At 39.3% G+C, this 26,185-nt stretch overlaps 1 protein-coding gene across 4 annotated transcripts in view; it reads left to right on the top strand.

Moving 5' to 3' along the window:
* Nucleotides 1-26,185, top strand: part of BZW2 (basic leucine zipper and W2 domains 2) — a 58,430-nt gene that overhangs the window by 30,210 nt on the left and 2,035 nt on the right. For all 4 annotated transcript variants that reach the window (XM_083822850.1, XM_083822849.1, XM_083822851.1 and 1 more), the window contains exons 5-11: nt 1,341-1,406; nt 7,462-7,597; nt 11,418-11,527; nt 13,365-13,535; nt 13,984-14,130; nt 18,269-18,407; nt 25,933-26,055. In XM_083822850.1, the coding sequence (XP_083678976.1) occupies nt 1,341-1,406; nt 7,462-7,597; nt 11,418-11,527; nt 13,365-13,535; nt 13,984-14,130; nt 18,269-18,407; nt 25,933-26,055 (892 nt within the window). The remainder of the gene's footprint in view (nt 1-1,340; nt 1,407-7,461; nt 7,598-11,417; nt 11,528-13,364; nt 13,536-13,983; nt 14,131-18,268; nt 18,408-25,932; nt 26,056-26,185) is intronic.

Raw genomic sequence — 26,185 nt, 5'->3', positions numbered from 1 at the left:
GACTAAGTAAAAACTAGGTGATCCTGCTTGGCAGGGGGGTTGGACTAGACGATCTTAAGAGGTCCCTTCCAACCCTGCCCATTCTGTGATTCTGTGACTTATCAAAATACACATTTTATTTGGAAATATGAACAAAATTCTAGGTAACATTTTTTGTCTTTCACGTCTTACTTTATTAGACTTCTGTATGTCTTTGCCTTCAGCATGGTCAGAACTTGTTAGTTCATTTCCATTTCACTTGTTCAGAGCCAAAATACTACCATTTAGGGTGCTTGAGTGTATTTTACGTTCTCTGAAAAATGAATTGAAACTTTCTTTTAACTTCATTTCCTCCTTTACGTCCCCCATCCAGCCTGATAATAATGTCATTTTTTTTCCCCATGTAAATCTTTTTGCCTGTGACAGCGAGTTATATGTTTGGTGTACTTTGTATACGTACTTTGTTCAGTAGTAAGGGCAGTTCTTTGCTTATTTAATTTCTTATCTCTCACTTCTTCTATCAGAATGCAGTCTGCACCTGTGCTGCTTCTGCTTTCATAATCTGGGGTCACAAGGTGGGGAACAAATAGTGAAGACTAGAGATCAAGCATTTCCAAGAACATAGTTGTTGTAAAAGCTTTGTAAAATGTTCTTCCTCTTTCCCTGACAGCAGTGAGTCTTATTGTAAGCATTCGTGGTAGTGGATTTGATAAAGATCCTGCCTATACTGAAGGATGACCAGCAGTGCTACCTGACTGCCTCACTCCATTGATTTACACCTGACAGCTTCCCCAGACAGCTGCATTATCAAAGGAAGGGGGCAGAGTGCAAATTTCCTGTATCTGTTAACCTCTTCTTTCCCCTGCTTTTGATCTATGGATAGGGTGTAAAAGAGAGGGAGAATAAAATTTTGAGAAGTAGGAAGAAAATGAAAACTCTCAAACTGTAGTAAATTCAGATTCAAACGTTGCTTTATAAATCAAGAATTGCAGAATTCATGGTTTCCAATTTTGAACAAGCTAATAGAGAAGGATGTTTCATAAGTCATGAGATGGACAGTATGTCAGATGATGGCAGAAATATACTGCTGGCTGCTTATTTCCTGGAAACAATGTCTTTATCGTTGTCTAAAGAAAAACAGATAGCAGAACTTTAGTATGTAAGAAGCCACCTAGGCTTCCTACTTTTTCTTTCCTGTTGTGAAGACATTCAAATGAAAAAAATAGTCTCATCATGGTTTAGCCATGGACATTCTTTTTGGGTTCAGTAGCATCGGTCTTGTTTCTCTTTGCCTTTTTTTGTAAAAGAAGATGGGTAAAATTTTTACTGTTTTTTTTAAGTTAACCTATGTTTATCTTTAGGTCTTCAATAAACTTATCAGGAGATACAAATATCTGGAGAAAGCATTTGAAGATGAAATCAAAAAGGTAATGGTGGTGGTGGTATCCTTAAGGGTGGTTTTTTTTTTTTTTTTTTACCCTATGTCTAATATAATTTTGTATGTAAGTGCTGCTCTGTTGTGTATTTTATTTAGCTCTCATGGAAAAGAGGATGGAATCTACAGTTGGCAGGGGTGGCAGCTTTAGTGTGCAACTTTAGCTCCGTGGGAATGTTGCTGGCAGCACTTGGTCTTGAGTAGTTCTGAATTAATGCTTCCTTTGGTTGCTTTGACCAAACTCACCTTCTTATTCTAGGCTTTTTCTGTACAGGATTTCTGTGTGATTTGGGTTATAGTTCTTAGAGAAAGGTTTACTGTCCTGCTAATAGAACAGTTTTTTGTGTGTTTTTTTTTTAATATATTTTGTGGTGGTTTTTTTTCGACATAGAATAAATGCAAATGTGCTGTGCAAAACAGCACTTGATTTATGAGTAGTAAATTGCTCCTGTGTTGCCAAATGAGTCCTAACCACAAGTTTTAGTATTTGAGGCCACAGATATGTGCAAGAAAAGTCATCACCACACTGATGGAGATTTCAGGATTTGCCTGTTAGATTCCAATAGATGTGGATACTGTTTTGTGGTATTGAGTTCTACCGATGTCTCTCCTGTCTCCTGATAAATTTCTGGAAGAAATATGTGAGTTTTTGAGCTCCTGGTAGCAGATGTAAACACCTTTTTCTTTTCTAAATGGCCTGAATAAATGATAAACTCTGTGCTGTGCTGTAAGTTAACAGGCCTGCGGGTATTGGTAGAACCTGTCCTGTGACTAAACGTCATACGCGTTAAAAGGAAAAATGTATTTTCATGTCATCTGAGCATTAGAACGACTGCTGCAGGGGTCAAGTGAGGATAAGTCTGGAGTGTGATGCCTCACCACCACCTCCTGTGGCTGAATTAATTTGGCACTTATTTTTGTACATTCTTGTTCACATTGGAAATTATTTTTGCACTTGTGGCCAGCATGCCTATTAACTGATTCTGATTGCTCAATACATCATTCTAAAGACCTAAATTTACCTCTCTCCCCACACAAATCTAATGTTCTTGCTCTTAATTACTATAATCATTGACATGAGAAACGCTGACTCATAGCATTCAAGTTTCAGAGAGTGTTCAGCATATTGAGCAAATGCCATGTCAATCCAAACCGCCTCCTCTCTCTCTTGTAACTTGCTTTTGAATCCTTTAAGTTTTTAAGAATTCACTTTTCACAGTAGTGACTGGATAAGACCATGGTCAGTATATAATAATTCGACTCTTCAGCTGAGGAACAAATGCCTTTAATCTGAAGATTAACCATTTGCTACCTTGAGACAAAGCAGTAATTTGAGGTACAGTTTGGCTGGAGTCCTGAAATCTTGTTTAAAGCTGTTGGGAGCATCCTGGCTACGGCACCATGGGGCTCATAGTGAGCTTGTTCAGCTTGCAGATCACAAATTTCAACTTTATGTACATACTTTTTGCATGGTTTTCAGCATCCAATCACACACATCTTGTGTGACAAATTGCAGGAGTAGGTTTGCACACTGGTCATAGGTTGGAATTAATTTTTCCACCCGCCCTTCCATTGCCACCCTTAGCTCTGTGCTCTTGTGTAAGTCTTGGTGTGGCTCCTGAGGACCTGGACTTTAAGCATGGGTGCCAGATGCATTCTCTTTGTCAGTATACACAGTTTATTTGCCAGTGCTGTGGAGGCAGTAGGGAAGAGTCCTTTAATACCCCGTATTGCAGAATTAAAAACTGGGAAGGTTGTTGCCCAGATTTGGGCTTATGTTTTGCATGTGCACTGTCATTGCCTTAAACACTTGAGGACTCTCTGTGTTGCCTTCTGCTCGTCCTCTGTTTTTGTGAACCCATACTTCAGGTGTCTGACTTCTGACAACGCTACTGGATTTTTACTTATTTAATGCTTTAATCAATGTGGGTAGTAATGTGTATGAGAGTAGCAGCCTGTAAAGAAGAGTCACATGATAGATGCATTAATATTTCTAGATGATGTTTCTGCAGGAGTCAGTAGTTCAAAGGTTACTACAGTTTGGCAGCAGTTAGAAAAGAGTGACTCCTAAATGTTTCACTCTTTTTTTTTTTTTTGGCAGTTTCATTAGGCAGTTAAAGTACTTGGAGGGAAAACCAGCTCTTCTCACAGAAGTCACGCTTTCAAAAAACAAAGCAAAACAACACAAGGCAATACCAGCAGTTTCATTGTAATGAAGCAGATGGTGTCAGTGGGACTTCTTTTTCAAGAGAGTTTGTCTTAGATGTCAGTATTCGTACAAGTATTTGCTTTATGTCTTCTAGTTCATAATTTTATCTTTAGGATGTTGTTATTTCCCAGCACCCTTCCCTTTTGCTGAAAAGCTTCTAGCTTTAAACTATTTTTTCTTAATTCTTATCCCTCAAAATTGTGAATTATTCTTTCTTCCAATGGCATAAGTAAACTGTACATCTGAATTTCTACATCTTAATTATCTTGTGCAAGCAGTTTCAACAGAAGGCGAAGATGTTTAAGTGCATTTCTCACCTGGTGATTTTTAATATGGTCAGCTTAAATTCATATGAGTACTGCCCAGTGTTCCTGTATAGACCTGTGACAATGTTTTGCAATAACTTACGTAAAACTCTCAGTTCCAAATTTGTGTTCATCTTATGTAAGTATTTCTGCTTAGGTCAGTCGATTAAGTATGCAGTGTTACTAGCTGTCTGTATCCTAAATGTCTGAATAATATTTTGAGACCAAATATGACAATTCAAAACGGTGACAATTCAATGCTGCCTACAGTCGCAACAGATTATCAAATACAAAAGCAACAGGCTACTTCAGATAGTGAAGATATAAAAAGACACCTTGCTCCCTGCGTGGATAGAATTCCTTAATTTTCACTATTAAGATCTCCAGATGGTAATAGAAGAGTAGAAACACTGTTTTATTTTATTTTTTACATGCATGTCTTTACTTGTGTATGTATTATATACCTAGAACTTGTGACTGAAAGACTTTTTCGTAGAAGACGAAAATAGCACGGAACAGAACATTAGGTCTGGTCTTGTGCTTATTAGGCATTCTAAACTCCCACTAGAATAGGTGGGAGTTCTTATAACTATGCTAGAAATATAAAATTGTGGGCCAGAGTTGTGCATTTTATGCCTAGAATCAGTCTGTATTTGTAACAAAAGCAGTAATACCAGTGCTTGTCTAACAGCAGGGAAGAATCAGCTTGGAACTTTTTGTGGGTGTTTTCATACTGTTCTGAAATAACTTGGACATTTTGTGACTTCCCTGCAGAGGTTTGTAATAGTGATGGTAAAAGAAGAGCTCTTAAAGCAATCAGCAATAAAAATCAGAAACAACAGCACTGAACTGAACATTCTGTTCTTTTTGATGGTTTCTAAGGGGGGTTAATTAAAGGTTTTGATTCTTCCCATCACCCAGTCTCCTCCTAAATTACTTGAAAGTATAGAATAATATCCTAACAGCAGAAAATGGCATGTACTAGTTTGTTAGAGATGCTTTTTGCAAATCATAAAACAAATTATGCTATTTGCACTAGCAGTACTTTAAGCAGCGAGGGACATATAGATGACCTGGTTCCTGCTCAAAAGATATAGCCATGGGTACAGCTCGAGAACATCATAGTTCAAATTCATTGAAAGAGACTTGCAAGAAGCATGTTTCAGCAAAAGGCGAAGAGGAGGAGGCTGTGAACTTCATAGGTGCATGATTTCAGACCTTCCAAAACATTTGAACAATTACAGATTTCTCAAAACTAGAGTTGATAAATGTTTGGATTCTTCTCTTAGGGTCCTTTTGCACCTTGGGTTGCATAACTCTCACTTTACAGCTGGATTTACTGGTGCTGTTGCTTTCATGACTGCAATCTGACATAAATGGGTACAACTCAACTCTGTTCATGGTCTGCTCATTACTGACAAAACCCAGTGCAGGTTAGGCCTTAGAAATAAGTCAAGACTTGGTCTATGGCATTCAAGTAGTCAACATGACCACTTTCTACTCAAAATCCGTATCTGTTGCTTGTCTGGGTGCAGAAGGAATGAGCATTAAGTAGGCTACACAAAAATGAAAAGCTGTTTCATCTTTATTAGCAATCTTGGTCTCAGTACTTACAGTAAAGAGCATAAGGTCTAATTCAAAGTTTTTTCTCATACAGACTTCCTTTTGGTACAATATTGTTGATTAAAGCTTGTGTAAGGAAAACTTAAAATCCCTAAGCTTCCAATCAGGCTTTATATTAGGTTTATATTGAAATTCTGTAAAAATGACTTTTGTCTTTACATTAAAGGTGGCACTGGAGTTATTTTACCTGCTCCATTGTATATGCCAGTTGCTACATTTGGAAATACAGCCTAACATTTGTCTCTCGTCTATGCATTTAGAAATAATAAATGCATTCATCTGCATCCCAAATTTTCATCCATTTTTTAGTTGAGTCACAGTTTGTTGAAATAAAATGACACCTTGAGATTTTATAGTTTGATATTTTTTCTTTTGAGCTAAAACTGCATATTGCAATCATTTGTCTGGAGCCCACTAAAAAGCCAAATGATATGTCTGTGGCTGAATCATTCAGGCTTGTGTAAGCTGTAATTTAAAGCTGATGTTATGTAAGTGCTACCGTATGAATGAAAAGAGCTTTTTTCTGGTTTTGTTTGCGGGTACAGATCAGAGGTATTCATAAAACTTTGCATGCCTTTTAATAACTTAATTTGTTATCTGGATTTTTTTTAAATGTTGTTACACTTAGAAATATTTACAGTTATTGGTAAGATTCTTGGATATCTTTGAGAAGAGCTCTCACTGTCCATGGGAACAAACAAGTACAGGGACGTATCTGGTGTCCTATCCCTTTGTATGTGTAGGTATTGCTAATTATGAAATACACTTTATCTGGAAACTGGGTGCAAATTTTCCATTAGAATGAGCTGCTCTGCTTTGATTGCATCTGGTGCTCATTTGGGGAAGGAAATAAAGGTGATGACCACAGGAGGCACTTGAATCAAGTGCTGGTAGCTGGAAATGGAAACGAAACTTCCTCTTTAAGTCCAGAAATTCATGCCTGCAGTCTTTTTTTTTTTTTTTTCCCCTTTCCCCTGTCCTTTGCTGTCTAGCTTCCTCTTTCCCATCACCCATATTGTGATTGCTAACAACACATTAAGAAAACATCGTTAATTCTAATGCTTTTGAGAAAAAGTTATTTTGCATAACATTTTTCTTGCTAAAAAGGAAAAGAGCTGTAATGCTTCAATATACTTTCCAAGTCATTCCTTCTAATGTATGAAATGAAGAAATTTAAAATAGACATAAAACTTAAAATTACACTTTAGAAGATCTGCTTATTTACCTTTTAGCACTTAAGATCTAGTGAAATTTGTATTTTTTCCTCAAGCTGTTGTAACTAGGAGTGGGAATGGCCAGGTCTTCGAGCAACTTGTGGTCCTGTCTTTTCTTTGTCAGCTCCACCAAGAAGGTCTGAACTTGAGAATTGTAACTTTAGCCAATAGAAAATTTGGAATAATTGTGCTGTGTTTCCTTCCTCAAAAGGAAAACGGGGAACTTTCTCATCCTATTATTGTTTGTATGAATAATGGTTTTTGCTAGTTAGAAAAGGAATGGCAGTTGTGTGGGGCTTAGTCCACAATTTGGCGATGTGAATGGGCAGGCTCCTGTCAGCCTGTTGCAATCAGCAAGTCTATGTTCCTGAACAGCTCCCGTTAATTTCTGTGGGTGTTATGCCTTTAACGAGCATTTTTTTTTTTTTATCACTTATATACTTTTTTTGAAGAAGATGACAGACCTTGTCTGTCTGAGTAAGGCAGTATTCCACATGCATGTATCCCTATGGAAAGTGAAATTGTAAGTGATCACTGAAATGGCACTGCCATGTTTCAGGACAGATTTTGATATGAGTGCTACTAATTACAGCAGGAGCTGTTGAGAAATTAATATTAATGGATAGTTTAATTCTGTATCTCTGTTATCACTGCCTATGGCTCAAATGTACCTGTCTTTTCTTGTCTGTCCTGCAGCTCCTGCTGTTTCTTAAAGCCTTCTCTGAAACAGAGCAGACGAAGTTGGCGATGCTCTCTGGGATCCTGTTAGCCAATGGGACTCTTCCTGCTACCATTTTAACAAGCCTCTTCACTGACAATATAGTCAAAGAAGGTAACTTTCTATATGACCTTTTTTCTTACATTAGCTTTAATAGGTGTATTTTACTGCAACATATTTTGTATGCTGGAAGCCTGTAAAAACTGTTAAACAGAAAGCAGGATTTTAAAGCAGAAGCATATACAGACGACAAAGGGCAATGTACTTTCTGAAATATAACAAGAAGGCAGTCAATAGTTAGCAGAATACCAACAAAATAAAAAACGACAACAGAAAAATTAAACCACTTAGTTTTTTTGGATATTATACAGCTAAAATGTATTATGTCTGGATTCTTGTGATACTATACAAGTATGAAGCGTAACATCTTTTTCTGAGATATGCCTAGTAATGTTTTGGCAAGTGTTGCCAATATCTTGCCCAATTAAATGTGAATTGGGACATAGCATATACAGAGCAAGTGGGTATTGCAGAAGGGAACAAAATAATTCAAGCCAGCAATCTTGCCTTCATACGAGTAATGATGAGTATTTGATGTGCTTCTCCCATAGACTCATCTTTACCGTATGATGGGTAACAGTTCTTCCACTTTTGAGGCATTAATGCCTTTTTGTGACAAGGGTTTTGGTTTTTTGTTTGTTTGGGGGCGGGGGGGGGAGGGAGGCGGTCTTGGGTTTTTTTTTGGAGGGCTTTTATTAGTAATTTATAGCCATCTACCTTGGAATGTTATTTTTCCAGGTGTTTGCCCGACAATATCTTTCTCTGCCAGTTACTGACGACCTGGAATAATAACAAATGCATTGTTAGTGTTGCACAGCTTTCATAAAATATTTTTTTTAAAGCTATGTATTAGCTAAAATGTATCCTAACTTTGATTTATTAAAAAAAAAAGTATTCTAACTGCACATTATTGTTTGCAGCATGCATTTGTTTTCTAAATGCTGCAGAAAGAAAAGCCACAGCTGCAGTTTTGCTCTGTCATCACCCACAACTTTCAGTATCAGAATTAAAGTAGGAGAAAATTCAAACAGAAGTAATAATCCCTGTCTTAGGGTGATGGACTGCAATGTTTTTAAATCAAATTCTGTTCTTAGTTACAGCAATACAAGAGGCATCTGAAAACTCAAATTTATCTAACCAACTTTTTTTTTTTAATTTAACATTTCAAGAGTGCAATTGTTATGTACAAATGCAATGCTAGAACAAATTTCATTCGTATGATCAATTTATGTTTCTGAGAGCTCTAAACTTTTGTCAGGATCTTACTTACAGTTTTGTTTCTTGGTATATTTGTGTGTGTGTGTATATACACACTCACGCATGTATATACAGACAAAATGTACCCATATCACCATTTGAGGAAAAGGTTGTTCAGTCAGTGTTCTGGAAAAGATGTTTTATGGAAGAATGATTAAAGATGCAAATATAAATGAAACAGAAAAAGGATCAAGGCTTAAAGCAGGTAGATTATATAAGAATATATCTGATACCTTTCCTTAAATTATGGAAAAAAAATTCCTGGAGGCAAGTGAAGATAAACTTTTGTAAAATACATGATGAAATGATTAGTTGAGCTGATGGAGCTGTTGGATAAAAACAGGAATTGTAACATGGGCAAAGAAAGGATTGGCTGAAAGAAAGGTAAGGGTAGTTTGTACTGATAGATGATCTGTCAAGTTTGAGGGCAAATATCTTATTGATTTTAGTATTACCCCTTTTCAGTGTTCTCATTACTTTTAGAGTGACATATAAATGGGAAAAAATGTAATCTGGGGATGTCTGACATTTCTAGCAGAGACAGAAAATTGTTCATGGTACTGGTGAAGCCTTATCGTCACTCGTGTTGAAAAACTAATGCAAATACAAAGAACAGCTAATGGGGATAATCACTAAAGTGAATGGCTGAAGTTGCTGTCTGCCAATAGGGTTGATAGGGAGGAAAAAAAAGAAAAAGACAAGCTATTTTGAAGGAAAAGACCATGGCAGACAGGAACAGAGTACAGCAACTGACCAGTGATGAATTTGGACTGTAAATTAGAAGTTTTAAAACATGAGGGTGGTGAAGCCTTGGAACAGCCTCCCTCTGATACTGGTTACTGGCTTAAAACTTGTCTTGTTTTAAGATAAATCTTGAGAAAAGGATTTAGGACATAGTTATGGGAGCAGTGCTTGGTGACAAAGACAGTTCCATTCGATCTTGGTCACTATTCTGCTGGTCTGAGGAGGAGTGCTTTTCCGTTGCAGGCATGCTTTTTTTTTGCAGCTGGTCGACATTTTTGCTATTCCATACTTGCTTTTATAAGGAAGAAGCCTGTGACTTAACAAGCTGCAGTGTGGATCTTACTGACATCTAATAAAAGACGAGTTTCAAGCCAAATTCCGACGTGTGTGCTACCAGGCACTGCTTACTGAGAGGTTATAGTGATGCTGCAGTGGAGAAATTCTGTTTGCATTACCCTGCCCTCTGATATGAATGGGTTATATTGTCACAGCTTTGTATAAGTACTGTACAGAGCATGTGGGCTGTGAATAATGATTTCCAGCTATAAAAGCCTCTGACTTCTTTATCAAGTTCAGCCGCAGCTCTGCAATGCACGTGCACGTTTCAAGTAGGCTGAATGGTGTTTGCAGGTTCAGAGTTACAGGTGTGCGTTATTCTGAGGGCCCCTGTTAGTTGAACCGGCTTGGTCAATTCATGACTGGTCAGCTCATAGCATATATGATCACTGCATCGTGCTGGTTTCATTTGGAACATGATGCACAATATGTAAAACAAGCCCAAAGTGGTATTTTTAGGTCTCTTTCGTGGCATTATGCATCCATAGTTACATATAGTACTTCTCAAAGGATCATGCCTCACAACTAAGCTCTTGAAATAAGGTTGGTGAAACTGTCATAACAGTCAAGATCTGTAATGAATGTTAATGAAGTTGATGCTGCTTGGGGAATAATTGCTTCCATTTTTGTTTGGTGACTCATTTAGTCAATGTATCCTAGAAATAAAAAGGAATGGGTATCAATTAAGTGGCTAGGAATGACTAAGCTACTTCCCATCAGAAGGAACCATGTAGATGGAACCATGTAGATCTTAGGCTTTTGGGACTGTTTGAAGTGGCTGGCTGTACACAGTTACATATTATCACCACCCTCAGTAGTACTGTAAATGTTGACATAAATGTAGTATGGAGAAACATAACAGGGACCACTTCAGCAGGGAAGAGCTGAGTCTCCAGCTCTGAGACACTGCAGCTCACTTTCAGCTCCTTGCAGCCAAGAAGCTGGAGCAGAGCTGGAAACCTGCAGGTAGTGGAAACAGAGTTATTTTGGATTTAATGTAAAAAATAATAAGTTGCCTTGAGGAAGGATTTTTTTTCTCCTCAAAATAGTATTTGTGCCTGGGTCTACCAGCTTCAAAGTACCTTCTAGGAGGATGGGGTACAATCGGTTGTTACCTTGAAGCTGTGAAGTTATTTAACCCTATCCAGGACTTAAAAAGCCCTTCGAGTATACTTTTTATTTCGAGTTCTTATTCCTGACTGTCTTTTATTTTGTGCATCAGTTTCCTAGCTGATTTAACACATAATTTTTCCTTTTGCATTATATTTGGTCTGTAACTTGGGGAGGTAAGAAAAATAACTGTAAGCAAAATCTTTGAACAGTTAAATATACATGGGTAAAAGAGAATGAAAGGATTTTCAAACAGCGTAGCATACTTCAGAAAATTAATACCTCATTAAAGAAAAAAGTGCACTTCAGCTTCACATGTTTGGTCCTGCTGTCATAAATGTATTTTCATTACGTATTAAATTCTTGTAACCATCTCTAATTCATGTTGAAAATTGCTGAAACATGTTTTGTGTATTTTCTCAAACAGGGATTGCAGCCTCTTTTGCTGTAAAACTTTTTAAAGCATGGATGGCAGAGAAAGATGCCAATTCTGTTACCTCTGCTTTAAGAAAAGCCAACCTTGATAAGAGATTGCTAGTAAGTACAATATATTTTCAATAATCCTTATCTCTCCTTGAGGAAAAGAAGGAAATAAAATGCAGGTGGTAGTTTGCTCTAAGCATGTTAACTCCCCCTCAGACTCTCTTAGCATTTTTAAAATATTTTGAATCTCAGCTATATTGTTATGGCTGTGTAGCATTGATACAGGTTCTGAAACACTAAATAACACGTTTCAACATTGTCTCTATTTTTCCTGTAGTTAAATGCCTTCTGAAAGGCTGTATACACGGCGGTTGGGAATTAATTAAATGTTTCTTTCTAACAAAACACACCACTAGCAACTGTGCATGAAGGTTTTTATTTTTATTTTTAATGTTTCACTTTTGTAAATAAGAATTGAAGTATAAAGAGTTTGTGTAATCACAAAAGATGAGCATATAGGTTTCCAAACCGACAATGTTTGAATAGTATGGAGGCAGCAGAGTAAGCTAATTCTCCACAGCAGTAGCCATCTGGGTAACATAAATGGTCCTGCAGTGATGACAGCAGAACGAGTAATAGCAATGCAGAGAAAGCTTTCAGCCTTTTTGACTCAAAACCTGTGTTCTTGGTTTGTAGCAATGGCCTGAGGTGTTCAGTATATATGAATATGGAACAATGTCATATGCCTTTCCCTGCCAGTTTATTTCTGAAGATCAATAGTTTTTTTAATCTTCAAAAAGATTGCTGCGATAATCTGATCAGATGTGCTACATCCTGTGTAGCACTGCCTAGAGAATTTCAGCAGTATTTCCTGTTTCTACTTCAATAATTTATGATTAAGCTAGAATCTTTCAAAAGCAAAGCAGCCTCCCACACCCCTTCATCTCTTCAGTTTGTATTTGATTTCAAGAGTCCAAATCATAAATCATTTGCCACAAAGCTGGGAAATGGGCTAATTACACCATTTATTAGAAGGGAAAAAAGCCAACTGTGTCTTATTTCCATTTTGAACTTCAGTGACTAAAGCTTTCAGCTGTTGGCTCTCATTATGCTGCTATATTAAAGAACTATCAAGTGTCAGATGCTGTTGCTTAGCAGAGATGAGTTGAGGAAAGTTTCTTCTTAATCTGCTTTTCAGTAAACAAGTACACTGAGGGTCTGGAGTCTCTCTGGGGGAGGGTGGGGAAGTACTCTCCATTCCACCAGAGTTGCATTGTAAGCAAATACCATTGAACTCATGCTGAGACATGGCATACACTATAGCAATTTTTAAGAAATATATATTTTTTAAGTAGCTGGACTTTGACAAACGATATATTGACAGTTTCTTTGAATTAGAAGCGCCTCCATGAGTTCATGTTAACAGTGTACATTGTGGATGTTGTGATTTTTGTTAAGTGATGCATTAGTGGTAACCATTGCTCAGCAGAGTAGTGATATTTAGGCCAGAGTGCCTGTACCAGGTATGTACTGCTGAGGTAAACGCGTGGAAGCACTGGGAGGGCATGATAAACGTGCTTAGCGTATAATGGCTTTACCATCTGTTCCCTTGCACTTTCCCTACAAGACTCTCGGAACTTGGAAGGTGCTCAACTGTTTGGAGCACAGTCTTAAGCTCACAGCTGTTCCTAAGTATGTGCCCTTAATATGTACCCTTAGTATGTGTAGAAAGGGTGTTAGGCTTTTTCCGCAACTGACCATCATTTCTTCCCTCTGCTCTAACTAAACAACAACGGGAATGAAGTGTTGACTTTTCCAGTGTTAATACAAGCAGTAACAGGTGCAGCAACAGGTGATTCCCATTGAACAGTCTTAAAAATTTTTTTCCTTCCATTTTGTCAAGAGCACTTGTTTGTTATTTACGTAACAGAGAGCTTTCCTGTCTTTTTAGGAACTGTTTCCAGCCAACAGGCAGAATGTGGATCATTTTGCCAAGTATTTTACTGAAGCAGGTTTAAAAGAGCTCTCAGATTTCCTTAGAGTTCAGCAGTCACTGGGGACTCGTAAAGAACTTCAAAAAGAGCTACAAGAACGTCTCTCTCAGGAATGCCCAATTAAGGAGGTAAAGAGTGTTTTACAACTTCGGTTTATATAATCATAGTCAAAGACGTAAATAAAGAATAAGTAGAGAGGAGCAGATACAGACACCTGAAAGATTTCCTCTGTTTTTCTTTAAATTATTTTAATGTATTGATCAACTCACTCTGTGCCTTCAGAAGGCCAAAACAACAAACCACCTTATGGATTTACAAGTGTAATTGACTACATTTTTATGTTCAGTTAGGCTTGATGAGAATGAAGTTCATGTACCTGCATTAACTGTTAGTTTGGATGGGAAGGAGAAAACTTGTAGTCAAGTAATAGTAATGTTGCTAAATAAAAACATGGTAAATGCTTTGTTTTTATTCTTGTTCTAAATTTGTTTCTTGTTGTTTCTGTACTGTGGTGATGGAGTTGTTACTGGCTGATTGGAAATGTTGCTCAACACAGCATTTTATTTCATGCTCCAGGTAGTGCTTTATGTAAAAGAGGAAATGAAAAGAAATGAGCTGCCAGAGCCAGCAGTGATTGGTCTCCTGTGGACCTGTGTAATGAATGCTGTGGAATGGAACAAGAAAGAAGAGCTGGTTGCAGAGCAAGCCCTCAAACATCTAAAGGTGTGTACCTGGGTGACGAGGGGAAGAGCTTGCTGTGAAACAACATATTCTAGAGCTGCCAAGTTCTTACTTGTTAAATCCAGGAGATTTAGTCTTAAGGGCTAACAGTGATACCAAGCACTGCAGTGTCTTGTATGTAGTAGCTCCTCCTTCATTCACAGTAATGCTAAAATGAGGTTCAGATTATTGAATGCTGTACTGTCCCCTGAGGCATACAGTGCAGAAAACCAGGGCAAGCTGAGGTGGTTGTAGCTTGAGTGAGTGCCTTTGCATTCTGCTTTCTCAGCGTGCTGAGAGGCTCCTTGCCTGGGGCACAATGCTAAACAAATGCTGAGGCTTGAGTCTTTTTAGACCTGACTAGTAAGCCTGCTGGAATTGTCTTTGCAATGTCTTTGCCAGGAGCAAAGAAGTTTTGGGAGCATGGTGAGGCAGCACCTGTGCTGGCTTTGCACAGAGCTGGTTAGATCCTGGCAGGACTGCTGAGCTCTGAACTTGTGAAATGTTTGATGCTGTTGTTAACTGTGGGAGCTGGGTAGCTGCTACTCAGCTAATAAGACAGGAGCTGACTTGAGAGCCCTTGCACTGTGTAGTGAGTGTGCACTTTCTAGCCCAGATGCTCTGCTTAGGGATAAGAGAACTAAATCCATAGAAAGCCAGGCTGTGATTTTTTTTAAGTGATGACAGGCTGCAGTGTCACAGCTACATACTGGTACAAAAGCCCTTGCAACCTCAGGAGGAAAAAAAAAAAACACAACACAATGCAGAATAATCAGAGTCCTTGCAACGGTTAGCATTCCTCAATCAAATCGTGAAGGATTGCGCAGTGCAAGACACTTGAACTCAGGACATGGAAAGAAAGGCTTTTCAGTAAACTTAATCCTTTTCAGCTGGTAAACCATGAGCAAAAAAATACTCCCTCACAGCAAGGACTGCAAAAATTTACCATAAGACAAAAGCAATTAGTACTTTTTTTTTGGTGATAAAATGGATCTTGAGCTTGATCAGAATTTCTTTCCTCTTTGTATTGATGCCTTTCTCTATTTGAAGTTCCCACATCAGTTTAGCTCCTACTATGACTGTCGTTTCATCTGAATTCAGGTTCCCAAGAGCAACATCAGTCATCCTAGAAACGTAGTCACTCGGGATCTTGTATAGTCTTTGATGGTAAAATTGAATGCCTTGAAGTCTTCTGCAACTACAGCGACCCAAAAAACAGTAGAAAGATGAGGGAGTTTCCAGAAGGAGGAGAGACATTGTTTTTCTTGTTCTTTTGATGTAGTGATTGATCACATCTCTTTATTTGAGTTGTAACAGAGTATCCATTGAGATTTATCATCTAGTACCGCAGGGCAAATTAACAAATACTTCTTGGAATATTTGAACAGTGGGAAGAGAAACGTATCTGGCTTTGTACAGATACTGTTGACTGGATGCTTAGTCCTACAAGCCTCGCTTACCAAGCCATCAGCTATGTGTGTTACACCACTAAATTAGGTAAAGCAACTTACCTACATAAGATATGCATCTTCATAACTATGTCCAAAGGCTAAAATCAGATGATAAGTTTGTATGGGGTGTTTACTATTTATACTTACAGGTAGGAGTTTAACAGAAGCGCTAGAAATAGAAGCATAGATTTTACTAGCTGCTGCTTCTTTACTTGTCATTGTTCAGAAATAAACAGCATTTGTTCCACATTGGTCTTGGATTTCCCTCTTTGGGCTCTAAGCTGACCAAATGTGTGATCCAACTCCAGAAATCAAATTGTGTTAGCGTGACACACAGCCCAGTTCCTCCCGTGTGTTGACATTCCCTGAAACGATTATGGAGTTGCTTTGCCCTGATGGTGTGAGTCAGTATGCATATAAATACCTACTCGAAGTGGAACATGCCAGGTGCTATGATTTACTCTTGTATGGCTGTACCAACAGATAACTCACAGTTCTCATAGCACTGACAAGTAGGTACCAGGCTCTTGAAGTCATTAGATTCCTTTTAGTAAGCTGTGTGCAATGGACCCCTGAAAAGAAATATCAAGGTGCAGTAAACATGTGGATGTCATGTGTGCCATCTGTACAGCAGGACCGGTAAGTCCCGAACTGAGGAGGAGATGTGGAAAGCTGTTAAACCTTGAATCTTACAGGGTAAACTCCTTAGCCTTCCAGTAACCTCACAGCTACGCGAGGACTTGACCCCTAGGCCACCTCCAGTTTGGCCCCCTTCTCATGCATGGGGAGAATCCTCTAGACAGTTCTCACTGCAGACAAGGCTGTGGTGTCAGCATTGTGACACTAGAGCTGCTGACCTGTTGCAACATAACCTGAGGCAAATGGAAAATAATGCAGCTTTGCTTGGCCAGCAGTGAGAGGAGTCTAATTTTATGGTTCCTCAGTCATTTAGACACTTGTGAAACTTACAATTGTAAATCTGTACCAGTTAATGAGCGAGAGGAATGTGTCGGGCAACTTGGCGATATGAGGATCTCTTATTTCTAAACTGAAAAGTTAAGGTTTTTTTTTTTATAAATTACTTAACACTGAGAGGCAGCTGTACATCACAGACCTGTGGATGGGATTGGGTTCTGCTGATACTACTAAATAGACATAAACTGCAGTGTATATTGCCCTGCCTCCCTACAACTTGACTAGGTAACAGCTGGATATTTACAGGGCCAAAGAGGAGAAAAGGATGAATCTTGCTACCCAAAGTCTCCCTATTTTTGCAGAGTAAAAAGTAAATTGTTTCTGAAAAATGTATGTATACCTTCCTGAAGTGGAAAAACTCAACTTAGTGTTTAGCAGTGTTGTAGTCTTTTTTTCATAGTTAGTTTGTAAGATAGTTTCTTCCAAAAGTAATTATACTGGCTGCCTGGCTAGCTGATCTTACTAGTTACTGTATGATTTCTTGCTCTCTAAGTTAATAGCTGATAAAGGTTGTTCTAGAACATCTTTTGAAAAATAATTCAGATTTTGCTCTTTTTTTCATGTGTTTCCATTGTTTTTTTCTGTGGATCACATTGAGTAAGATCCTGAGGGATTTAGCCCCTTGTAAAGATGTCCTGAAGCGTATTTTTGAACATTGGTATCACTGCTGCTGAAGGTGCTCAGTTACCTGACTGCATCGGTCGGAAGCCCTAGTCACACAGGTTTAACACTGTTACGTCAAGCCACTGCAACTCCAGCTGGTAAAAGCTAAGTGGTGTTATTGAAAACAAAGAAAGGCTGAACTGATCAATGCAAGAACAATTTAAATAGTAATGTTAACATATATTTATGGCCCGGGTTCTGAAGATCATGGGTGTTCTTTCTTCCTTCAGCTCTGAAAAATGCTTTTAATATTATCTTAAATTTAAGATTGCAGCCTTAGCTGGACTCATTACAGGCTAAGAAAGGAAATTGGAAAGAGAGATGGATATAAACACTGTCATTTTTTAAGGAAAGAGTGAATCAGATTTGATCCTTTAACGTAATTTTTAATTTTAAGATCTGAAATAATAGAAATTGCATAAAGTGAAAAATATTTTCTTATGTTTTATTATATTAATAAACTCCAGGAAAAGATGATGAAACGTACAGCTGTTGTCTTATCAGGATCTCATTAGCACTTAGTGCCATGTTTTGACAACCTTTGCTTTGGTAAACAGCAATGTTTCCATGATAGTTTGGTGATGATAAGAAAAAATAATGACACTTGAACACAGTTAAGCGGGAATAATTGAATTGAGACTTCTGAAACCCCTGGGAAACTGGGGATTTGTATTTTTACGTGCTTTATTCTTGGATATCTTACATAATGATCATCAATAAAGTGTTATTCCTTAATCTACATGCTGTATGCTGTCTTGTGAAATGTACAAACACCAGTACTTAATGATGTGGACTTTATAAATTCATTTTACAAAATTCAGTATCTAAAAGTAGTACTGAAATTTAGTTCACAGCATGCAGCACATCTTACAAATGCTCGTTGATATTTATATGTGCACTGTATGTATTTAGGTAAATGTATTGGCAAGTAAATTTAAGGTTTCAGTGAAACATTTTCAGGGATGAAATTCATGATGCGTACAATTAAGAAGTTATGTTTATTTTCACTATACTGATATGCATTTTGCTTTTTTTGTGTGTCCTCCTTTCAGCAATATGCCCCTCTGCTTGCTGTCTTCAGCACTCAAGGCCAGTCAGAGCTGATTCTTCTCCAGAAGGTGCAGGAGTACTGTTATGACAACATCCACTTCATGAAAGCCTTTCAGAAGATAGTGGTACTCTTTTATAAAGGTAAAAGTCTATAGCCACTGTCACATACTGTGCATGGACATTGGACCTGGCATTGACTTGACCATGTTGAACTAAGTTATTAAGCACGTTATGGGCATTTATTACAGGCAGGGTTGGACTGTAGCTCTTTTGCAGGGAGACCTTAATTTTGAACTCTCAAACCATTCTCCAGTGGCACAGTCTCCCTATGCCAACTGCTCACCTGTGATGTAATAGGAAATGGATGTTCTCTAGATAACAGCATATGCAAAAATATGTTTGAATTGAACTCTGAAATACTTTATGCTTTGTTAGTTCAAAGGAGTGTGTGGCAACAAGTCAAACAAAGCCCTTCTTTCTCTGTTTGTCCTGCAGGACTTGAGCAGGATCTAAGCAGTATCTACAGTCTGAGGGGATTTTTGTCCTAGTATATTACCAGGTCCGCAAAGAAATCTCTATACATTTCTGACAGCTTTAAAAAACAAATTTAAGTTTAGTTTTTAAAAAACTTGAAAGTGCAAACTATCTTGGCAGAAAGATTTTTTTGGTTTTGGGTGTTTGTGGTGATTTTGCCCTGCTGGGCAGCTGAGCTCCACCATAGCTGCTTTCTCAGCCACAGGGGAACTGCTGCTCCATGCCTGGAGCACCTCCTGCCCTCCTGCTGCACTGACCTTGGGGCTGCAAGGCTGCTTCTCACTCCTCTCTCCCAGCTGCTGTAGCAGAGCAGTTCTTTCCCAGCTTTTATTGCCCAGCGTGACATCAGGTGGCATGGAATATCCCTTTGGTCGGTTTAGGTCAGCTGCCCTGGTGATGTCCCCTCCCCACCTCTTGCCCACCCCCAGCCTACTGGCTCTGGGGGCGGGGGGGTTGGAGGAGGTCATGGTGCTGTGCCAGCACTGCTCAGCAATACACATATACTGGTGACAGATCAGTGCTGTTTTAGCTACAAATGCAGAGCACAACACTAATATGGGCCGCTGCAGGGAAAGTTAACTCCATCCCAGCCAGACCCAGTACAGTGCTACTCCCTCTCTGCGAGAATGGAGCTCTTCTTACTTTAATTCTTCTCCTTTTTTCTTTCCTGACAGTTTCCTGCAGATGCCACAGTTTGACAGATTTATTTTTTTTTATTGTAAAGTAGACTTCTTAGCAAGTTTATTCAGATCAGGTTGTCATAGAGACTAATGGTCTTGCAGCGTGTGTGATGGGTGAGTGCCAAACCGTTTGTTCTGACATTCTTGCTATAAATAGTTGAAGGAGAAAAATCAGCAGGAGCAGAAGCCCAGTACCGACCTCTGTTCACCCTGTGGTGTCCAGGTGCACATTCAAGTCAAATGAGTTCAAACTGATAAAATAATTTCATGGCTTCAAATTTGAAGCAAGTGAATCAGACGGATTTATTTCCATCCTCCTGTCGATATACTGTGGCTTCAGTGATTAAATGAAAAAGCAGTACACCTAGTGGTCCCTTTGCCTTCAAATTCTATAATTTGTAAAGATCATTAATGACTGAGGAAAAACCTGACAGTGCAACCTGCAGCAAGCACTGTATTGAGTTTTCTGTGGAAAAGGAAAATTCACTTTGCACATGGCATTGTAACAGCTGCACACTTGGACAATAAGTGATGGTTAAAACAAATACTTTTGTATAGGATTCCTTTCAAAGTTTTTTGTAAGTTCACTGCTGCATTAGCCTGCAAGAATAACCCTGACAGTCCACAGAACTTAAAAACAAAATACTGATGGGTACATTAAACATAAGGTGCTGCAAAAATCCAGTTCCCACGTACTCTGCTCACCCCACAAGCCCTTGTTCTGGCTCTGGAGATGTACATGGGCAGGCTAGTTAGGAAAGATGGGAAGACCTTAGCCTCAGCACTACAGGTGTCACAATATCCCATAATGTCTAGAAGAACGTTAGGAGCCATGGCCCATCCATGAAAGCGCACTGCAGCAAGTAGTGCTTATAGAGTGCAAGAGTGCAAATAGAGTGTCCAGAATGTGCAATATTCAGAGAGCACGTGCCCGTATCTGTCTCGAGTGTCTCGGGCAGGCGTGCCAGAGCACCTCATGCTCTGTCATATGATGCAGTCATGAGGCAGCACAGCTGCCAGCCCTTCCTGTCCCCATTTAGGCTGAAGCTGTGTTTGCCCGTTTGACAAATGGACTGTTGCCTACCATCAGTTGCAAGCCCGATGTTACAGCCAGTAGTAGTAGGGCCCCTTTGAGCCTGGGCATGGTAAAGAGGTTATTAGCTCCATCCATTTAAGGCAGCTTTGGTGTCAGAATGCCTCCATTAGGTGAGGGTGTGCTTCTGCATTAACCAGGAAAGATTCACAGATTCACAGATTTCTCTAGGTTGGAAGAGACCTCAAGATCATCGAGTCCAACCTCCGACCTAACACTAAGTACTCCACTAAACCATATCCCTAAGCTCTACATCTAAACGTCTTTTAAAGACCTCCAGGGATGGTGACTCCACCACCTCCCTGGGCAGCCCGTTCCAATGCTTAATAACCCTTTCGGTAAAGAAGTACTTCCTAACATCCAACCTAAAACTCCCCTGTCGCAACTTTAGCCCATTCCCCCTCGTCCTGTCACCAGGCACGTGGGAGAATAGACCAACCCCCACCTCTCTACAGCCTCCTTTCAGGTAACTGTAGAGAGCGATGAGGTCGCCCCTGAGCCTCCTCTTCTCCAGGCTGAACAAGCCCAGCTCCCTCAGCCGCTCCTCGTAAGACTTGTTCTCCAGACCCCTCACCAGCTTGGTCGCCCTTCTCTGGACTCGCTCGAGCACGTCCATGTCCTTCCTGTAGCGAGGGGCCCAAAACTGAACACAGTACTCGAGGTGCGGCCTCACCAGAGCCGAGTACAGGGGCACAGGAGTGCATTAGGAGTGCAGGGGCATTAGTGCTCCCATTCCTGTTTTTCCCACATGATCCTTATTATCACACTTGAGCTGCTCATGACTTTGCTTTCTCTAGAGGAAGATATGAGCCTGAAATGGGGACTGAGTGCTGTCTGCCTCGGCTTCATTTCAGTGCTGCTGGACCTCGCTTTCCTCCCCAGCTCATACCTCTCCACTAGAAACAAGCCATCCAGTCCTTTTAGAGACACATGCTTTATCACAATTTCTTTGCTGATGACAGTGTATCTTATGTTTCCTATTAGTCAAGGAGAACAGCCCCCAAAAGCTATTAATGGCTATGTTGGCAGTGAGGGAACAGCAGATGCTTGTATTCCCCTTTCTGTTGTGCTTCATCTGTAACTTTTATAGGATTTGGAGAGGTTTCAGGGTACCTAGAGACAAATGCAGGCATCTGGATATCTGTGGATGGGCAGTCAGAAATGCAGCTATTTACCAGCAGGCATGTGGACTGCTTATTGCTTGTTACTCATCATGAGGGAGAGTTTCCTGGGCATGAAGATGATTATCAGTGATGTGATTGTCACCCATGCTTTGACAAGTTTAGTTTAACGTCTTGCGTTTAAATCCTTCCCATTTTCACATCGTAAAATAGCCCTTGGATTACTTTCCTAGGAATTACCTGGAAATGTCTGAATATATTAATTGGAGTGGTTGGTTCATTACTATCTAGAAGGCCTGAAAACCTGTGGTGTTTTTAATTGTTCTGAAATCTGTCCCATCTCTAAACAATGTGGAATACAATATTTTTACCGGTTTGTAGGTATAATCTACAAAAGCAGTTCTGCAGTTGGTTAAAGCTTGTCGACATTATTATATCTTTGTGCTCCTGGTATAGAGGAAAATAACCTGTCCTGTTCTGTACTAATCCCTGGCTGTGACATTGCTTCTCTGGTTACCACTTAAAGCCAGTGCACTGTAATCAGTGTTTAAGCCAAGCTTAAAGAGCACAGCTACAGGATCAGAAATCTGCGCAGAAAAATTGCATATCTCTTATACAAAATAGCCCAGGCTCTATGCCAATATGACCTAAAGCCTTCGTGGTTAATGAGGAAAAAATAGATGACATTTGATCTTCAAAGGGTGCCCCAATACCACGCTAAAAACAATGGGATTTTTCTATTTTCTTTTTTACCTAAAAAAATAAAAACATCTGCTATTCTTAGTAAATATATTTGTGTAGAAGAGCAGTGGTCCTTGATATTCTTTTAAAAATGGCTAGAACTACACTTAATCATAAACTCTTCTTACTGCATTTTGACCTGTATTCTAAAGGACGGATGCAGAGTAAGAATGACTGAATTTTTATTGAATGACACCTAAATTTGCCAGCTCCTTTGCTAGTTGTGCATGCACTGTAAGACTTGTGCTGGTGTTTGTCCATTCCATGTTGCAACACTTCTGTTAATTGTAGTTGAAATAAGCATTGCTGCTACTGGATTGCATGTTACATACATAGTATTCGCTTGCGGAATCTCCTTTCTTCTAGTTTGTGTCCAATTTGGAAATTTCTTGTGTGAAATCTTGACGCTATTGAAATTAATAACCATTCATGAGGATCAGAATTTCATCCTCTGAACAACGAACAGGCACAAAGTGTCTGTGTACCTTTGCATTAAAAGTTAGGTCTGTTTACAAAATAACGGGGGCGGAGGGAAATCTCATGTGCATGTGGAACAGAACTGCAGTCAACTGTAGCACAATTAGACCTCAGAGATGCTCTCCTGCAGTATGGAGGTCTCGTAACCAGAAGATGCAGACTGTCTTCTCAAACAGTAGGAATCTTGTGTTTACAAGGACTGAATCTTCAAGTTCTGCTTGACAATCAGGTTTTGGTGGTTTTCTGTTCTTGATAGAATCCAGTTATCTTTAAATGATCTTCAGTATTCAAGTACCTTCTTTTGATACTGGATGCAAAATCTTCCCAGGAAAAAAATAAATCATAAAGACCATAATTGTACTGTGGGTGACATTCCCCATATTGAAAGAGCTCTTGCCCTAAGGCTCTGTCCTCCCAGCTGAGTTGTCTGCAGTAGAGTTGAGCTGAAATCTGCAGATTGATTGACTGTGCTGGCAACTGACAGCGTATGCTTTTGTCTTTACCACCGATGGCTATGCAGTTTGAGTTAAAAGCAGAAGCGCGTTCACGCTGGGTGATTTAGTACAAAGCTGAGACCTAAACTTCGAGTAACATTCCAGTTAACCCTGCAGTAAAGAAATTGGGCTCTTTGGAGTCTGTGCTTTGCAACCTCTCTCTTTCAAGACAGATGTCCCTGGAGGCTCTCGCAGTGGGTGGCTTGAGTGGAGGGTGGCTGCACCTGCAGGAAAACCGTCTCTTGGGCTGACATCACCTGGGACTGCAGTGAAAATGATGCGCACATGCCCACAAACCACAGAGTTCAGCTTCAGCAGTTAAAATATACCTATAATCAAGTTTAATGAGAAATAACTCATAGATGATATAGCTATATGAGTTTATATAAATGAGTCATTCCCTTCTTCCTTCTGTCCCCTCCAGTGTTCCTGTTGCTTCAAAGCAACCTAGGGGTATGATTAACTACACCCTGTCCTGCTTGATTGCTAAATTGAGCATCTCTGTGCTGACAGGAGAATATCATCTCTCATGAGCACTGGAGGCATGAATGTAGTTCAGATAATATTGCTCAGAAATGAAAGGAGAGTTGCAGTTGTCCTTTTTGCAGTTGAAAGCGTTTTTTCTTCTCTGTTGGTGTAGGAGGCTTATTGCTATGGAGTTATATACAGGCAAATTCCTCATCCACCCAGCTCGAGAATGTTTTAATCTTCGGGCACGTTGTGAGATTGCATACTGCTATTACCAGATTTAGGGTTGCGGGTGGAGAGAAGTATGTTTCCCCTTCCTCTTTGGCAACAAACCCATCAAGTTTATAGGCTGCAAATCAAGAAAATGATTGACATACAAGGATGAAATTCCAGCTTCATGAGACTCCATGTGAAATATATTTTAAGCTTGGTAAATGAAAATCCTGAATTATTAAATGCTGTAATGCTTTTTGAGGTGCTGCTACAGACTACTGACAAGTATTTAATGCAAAGTGAAACTTCTTCCTTAGCTCCAGTGCTTCTTTTACTTTTGGGGAAAAATTCACTGGTGGGTGTCAGGATTTCTGAAAGATAACAGCTTTGTGTTGCTTGTAGAGTTCTCTCAGCACAACTTACATGCACTGAAAAACAACATACAGCCAGAGCAGTCTTGCTTTCCCTGTGTTTTCAGCTTGCTGTCAATTGCAGCAAACTGGTTTTAGTTTGAAAAAGTGTCTGAGTGACAAGGTAACTTAAAGTCACATGCAGTCACTGAATTCCAAATTTTCAGGGAGATGTTTTGCATTCAGTTACTATGGGATGTCTTGGGGTAGTTTTGATTAAGTTCAGACGTATCCCAGGTTGCCTCCATCTGTTTATTATTCAACAGCATATGTGAAGTGTGTCTACTCTGTCTGGTTTGATCAGATGCATTTGATCAGGTGTCTTATTTCAGTTTGCCACCTTCTCTTCACTGCCACATCTGCTGTGACCTTTAGGCTGTGGCAGAAGGTGATGGTCAGGGTTCACACTTCAGCAAGTGAATGCCAAATCGGCGGGACAACTCCGAGGAGTTCAAGGCAGCAGAAAAGCACTCAGCACAAATGTGTTGATTTTGCAGAGCAAGGGAGGGTAGTGTGTTCAAAGACAAGAAGAATGGAAATTTTAATGAGATGCAGAAAGCTGTCTTTAGTCTTTTTATAGAACAAATACAGTTTGATTTTTGTTCTTTCCTCCTGCATTATGTAACTGCCAAAATGCCATTGTGGATCCCAGATTTTGCCTCCGCAGCCATCAATTACTGAGATATTTGGCTTGGCTGGATCACAGAAGCTTTGTTCCTGGGGCTAGAGGTCTGTTGCTAGACCTAAATTTGCATCTGTTGGAAACAATAAGTGTCCTTGCTGTTTATTAGGATTTCTTTATTCTGAATTTTACTCAACCTCACGCTCCCTCAGACAGTTATTTTGTTCTTGATACTTGACAGAAAAATGTCAGCTGTGCTGTCCATCTGAGCAGTTCCCTTAAAATGGGTGGTCTGAATGAATGGTGGTCTTAATTTTTTTTTAGCTAAAAGCAATATAAAACTTTTATGGAAAAATGTCCAAAAGTCCCTATTAGCTCTCCTTTAAGTGCAATCAGGAGGTGTCTGTCACTTCAGATTTCTAGAACAATGTACAGCTCTGTGATCTAACCGCAAGAAAAAGCATAATATTTCTTCTTGTGGTAACTTCTGAGATGTGTAGATGGATTTTTAATCAACCATCTTACATGGTGTATTTGAAGCAGATGAATAGAGAACTTCCCTTTGTGAAAGCACAATATTCAGTACTTTATTTTACATCTAACACATTTCATTGCATCTGGGATCCCTAATATGCATCAGATACTCTGTCGTTATAGCCTAATATAGTTAATGCAAAACTTGTTCCATTGTGACCATGTTAACTTATTTTATGCTGCCTTTAAAAAACAAAACCAGGCACTATCTTTCTTCCCCCTGTCTTTTAACCTCTAAAAAGTACAATGACTTCATACAAATACTGATCTGGATTTCAGCCGATGTTCTGAGTGAAGAAGCTATCCTCAAGTGGTATAAAGAAGCACATGTTGCTAAAGGCAAAAGTGTTTTTCTTGACCAGATGAAGAAATTCGTGGAGTGGCTGCAAAATGCTGAAGAAGGTATGGATTCATTTAAAGAAATGTGTCAGTCTCTTTGCAAATTCAAATGTGTTTCTTTTCAGATTTTAGTTGTACAAGGCACATGAAGTCGACAGACTTGGAATAAAAGACAGCAGGTTTGGCTGCTCCA

The sequence above is a fragment of the Anser anser genome (genome assembly GCF_964211835.1).
Source record: "Anser anser genome assembly, chromosome: 2".
Taxonomy (NCBI): Eukaryota; Metazoa; Chordata; class Aves; order Anseriformes; family Anatidae; genus Anser; species Anser anser.
This window is presented reverse-complemented; position numbering and strand designations above follow the sequence as displayed.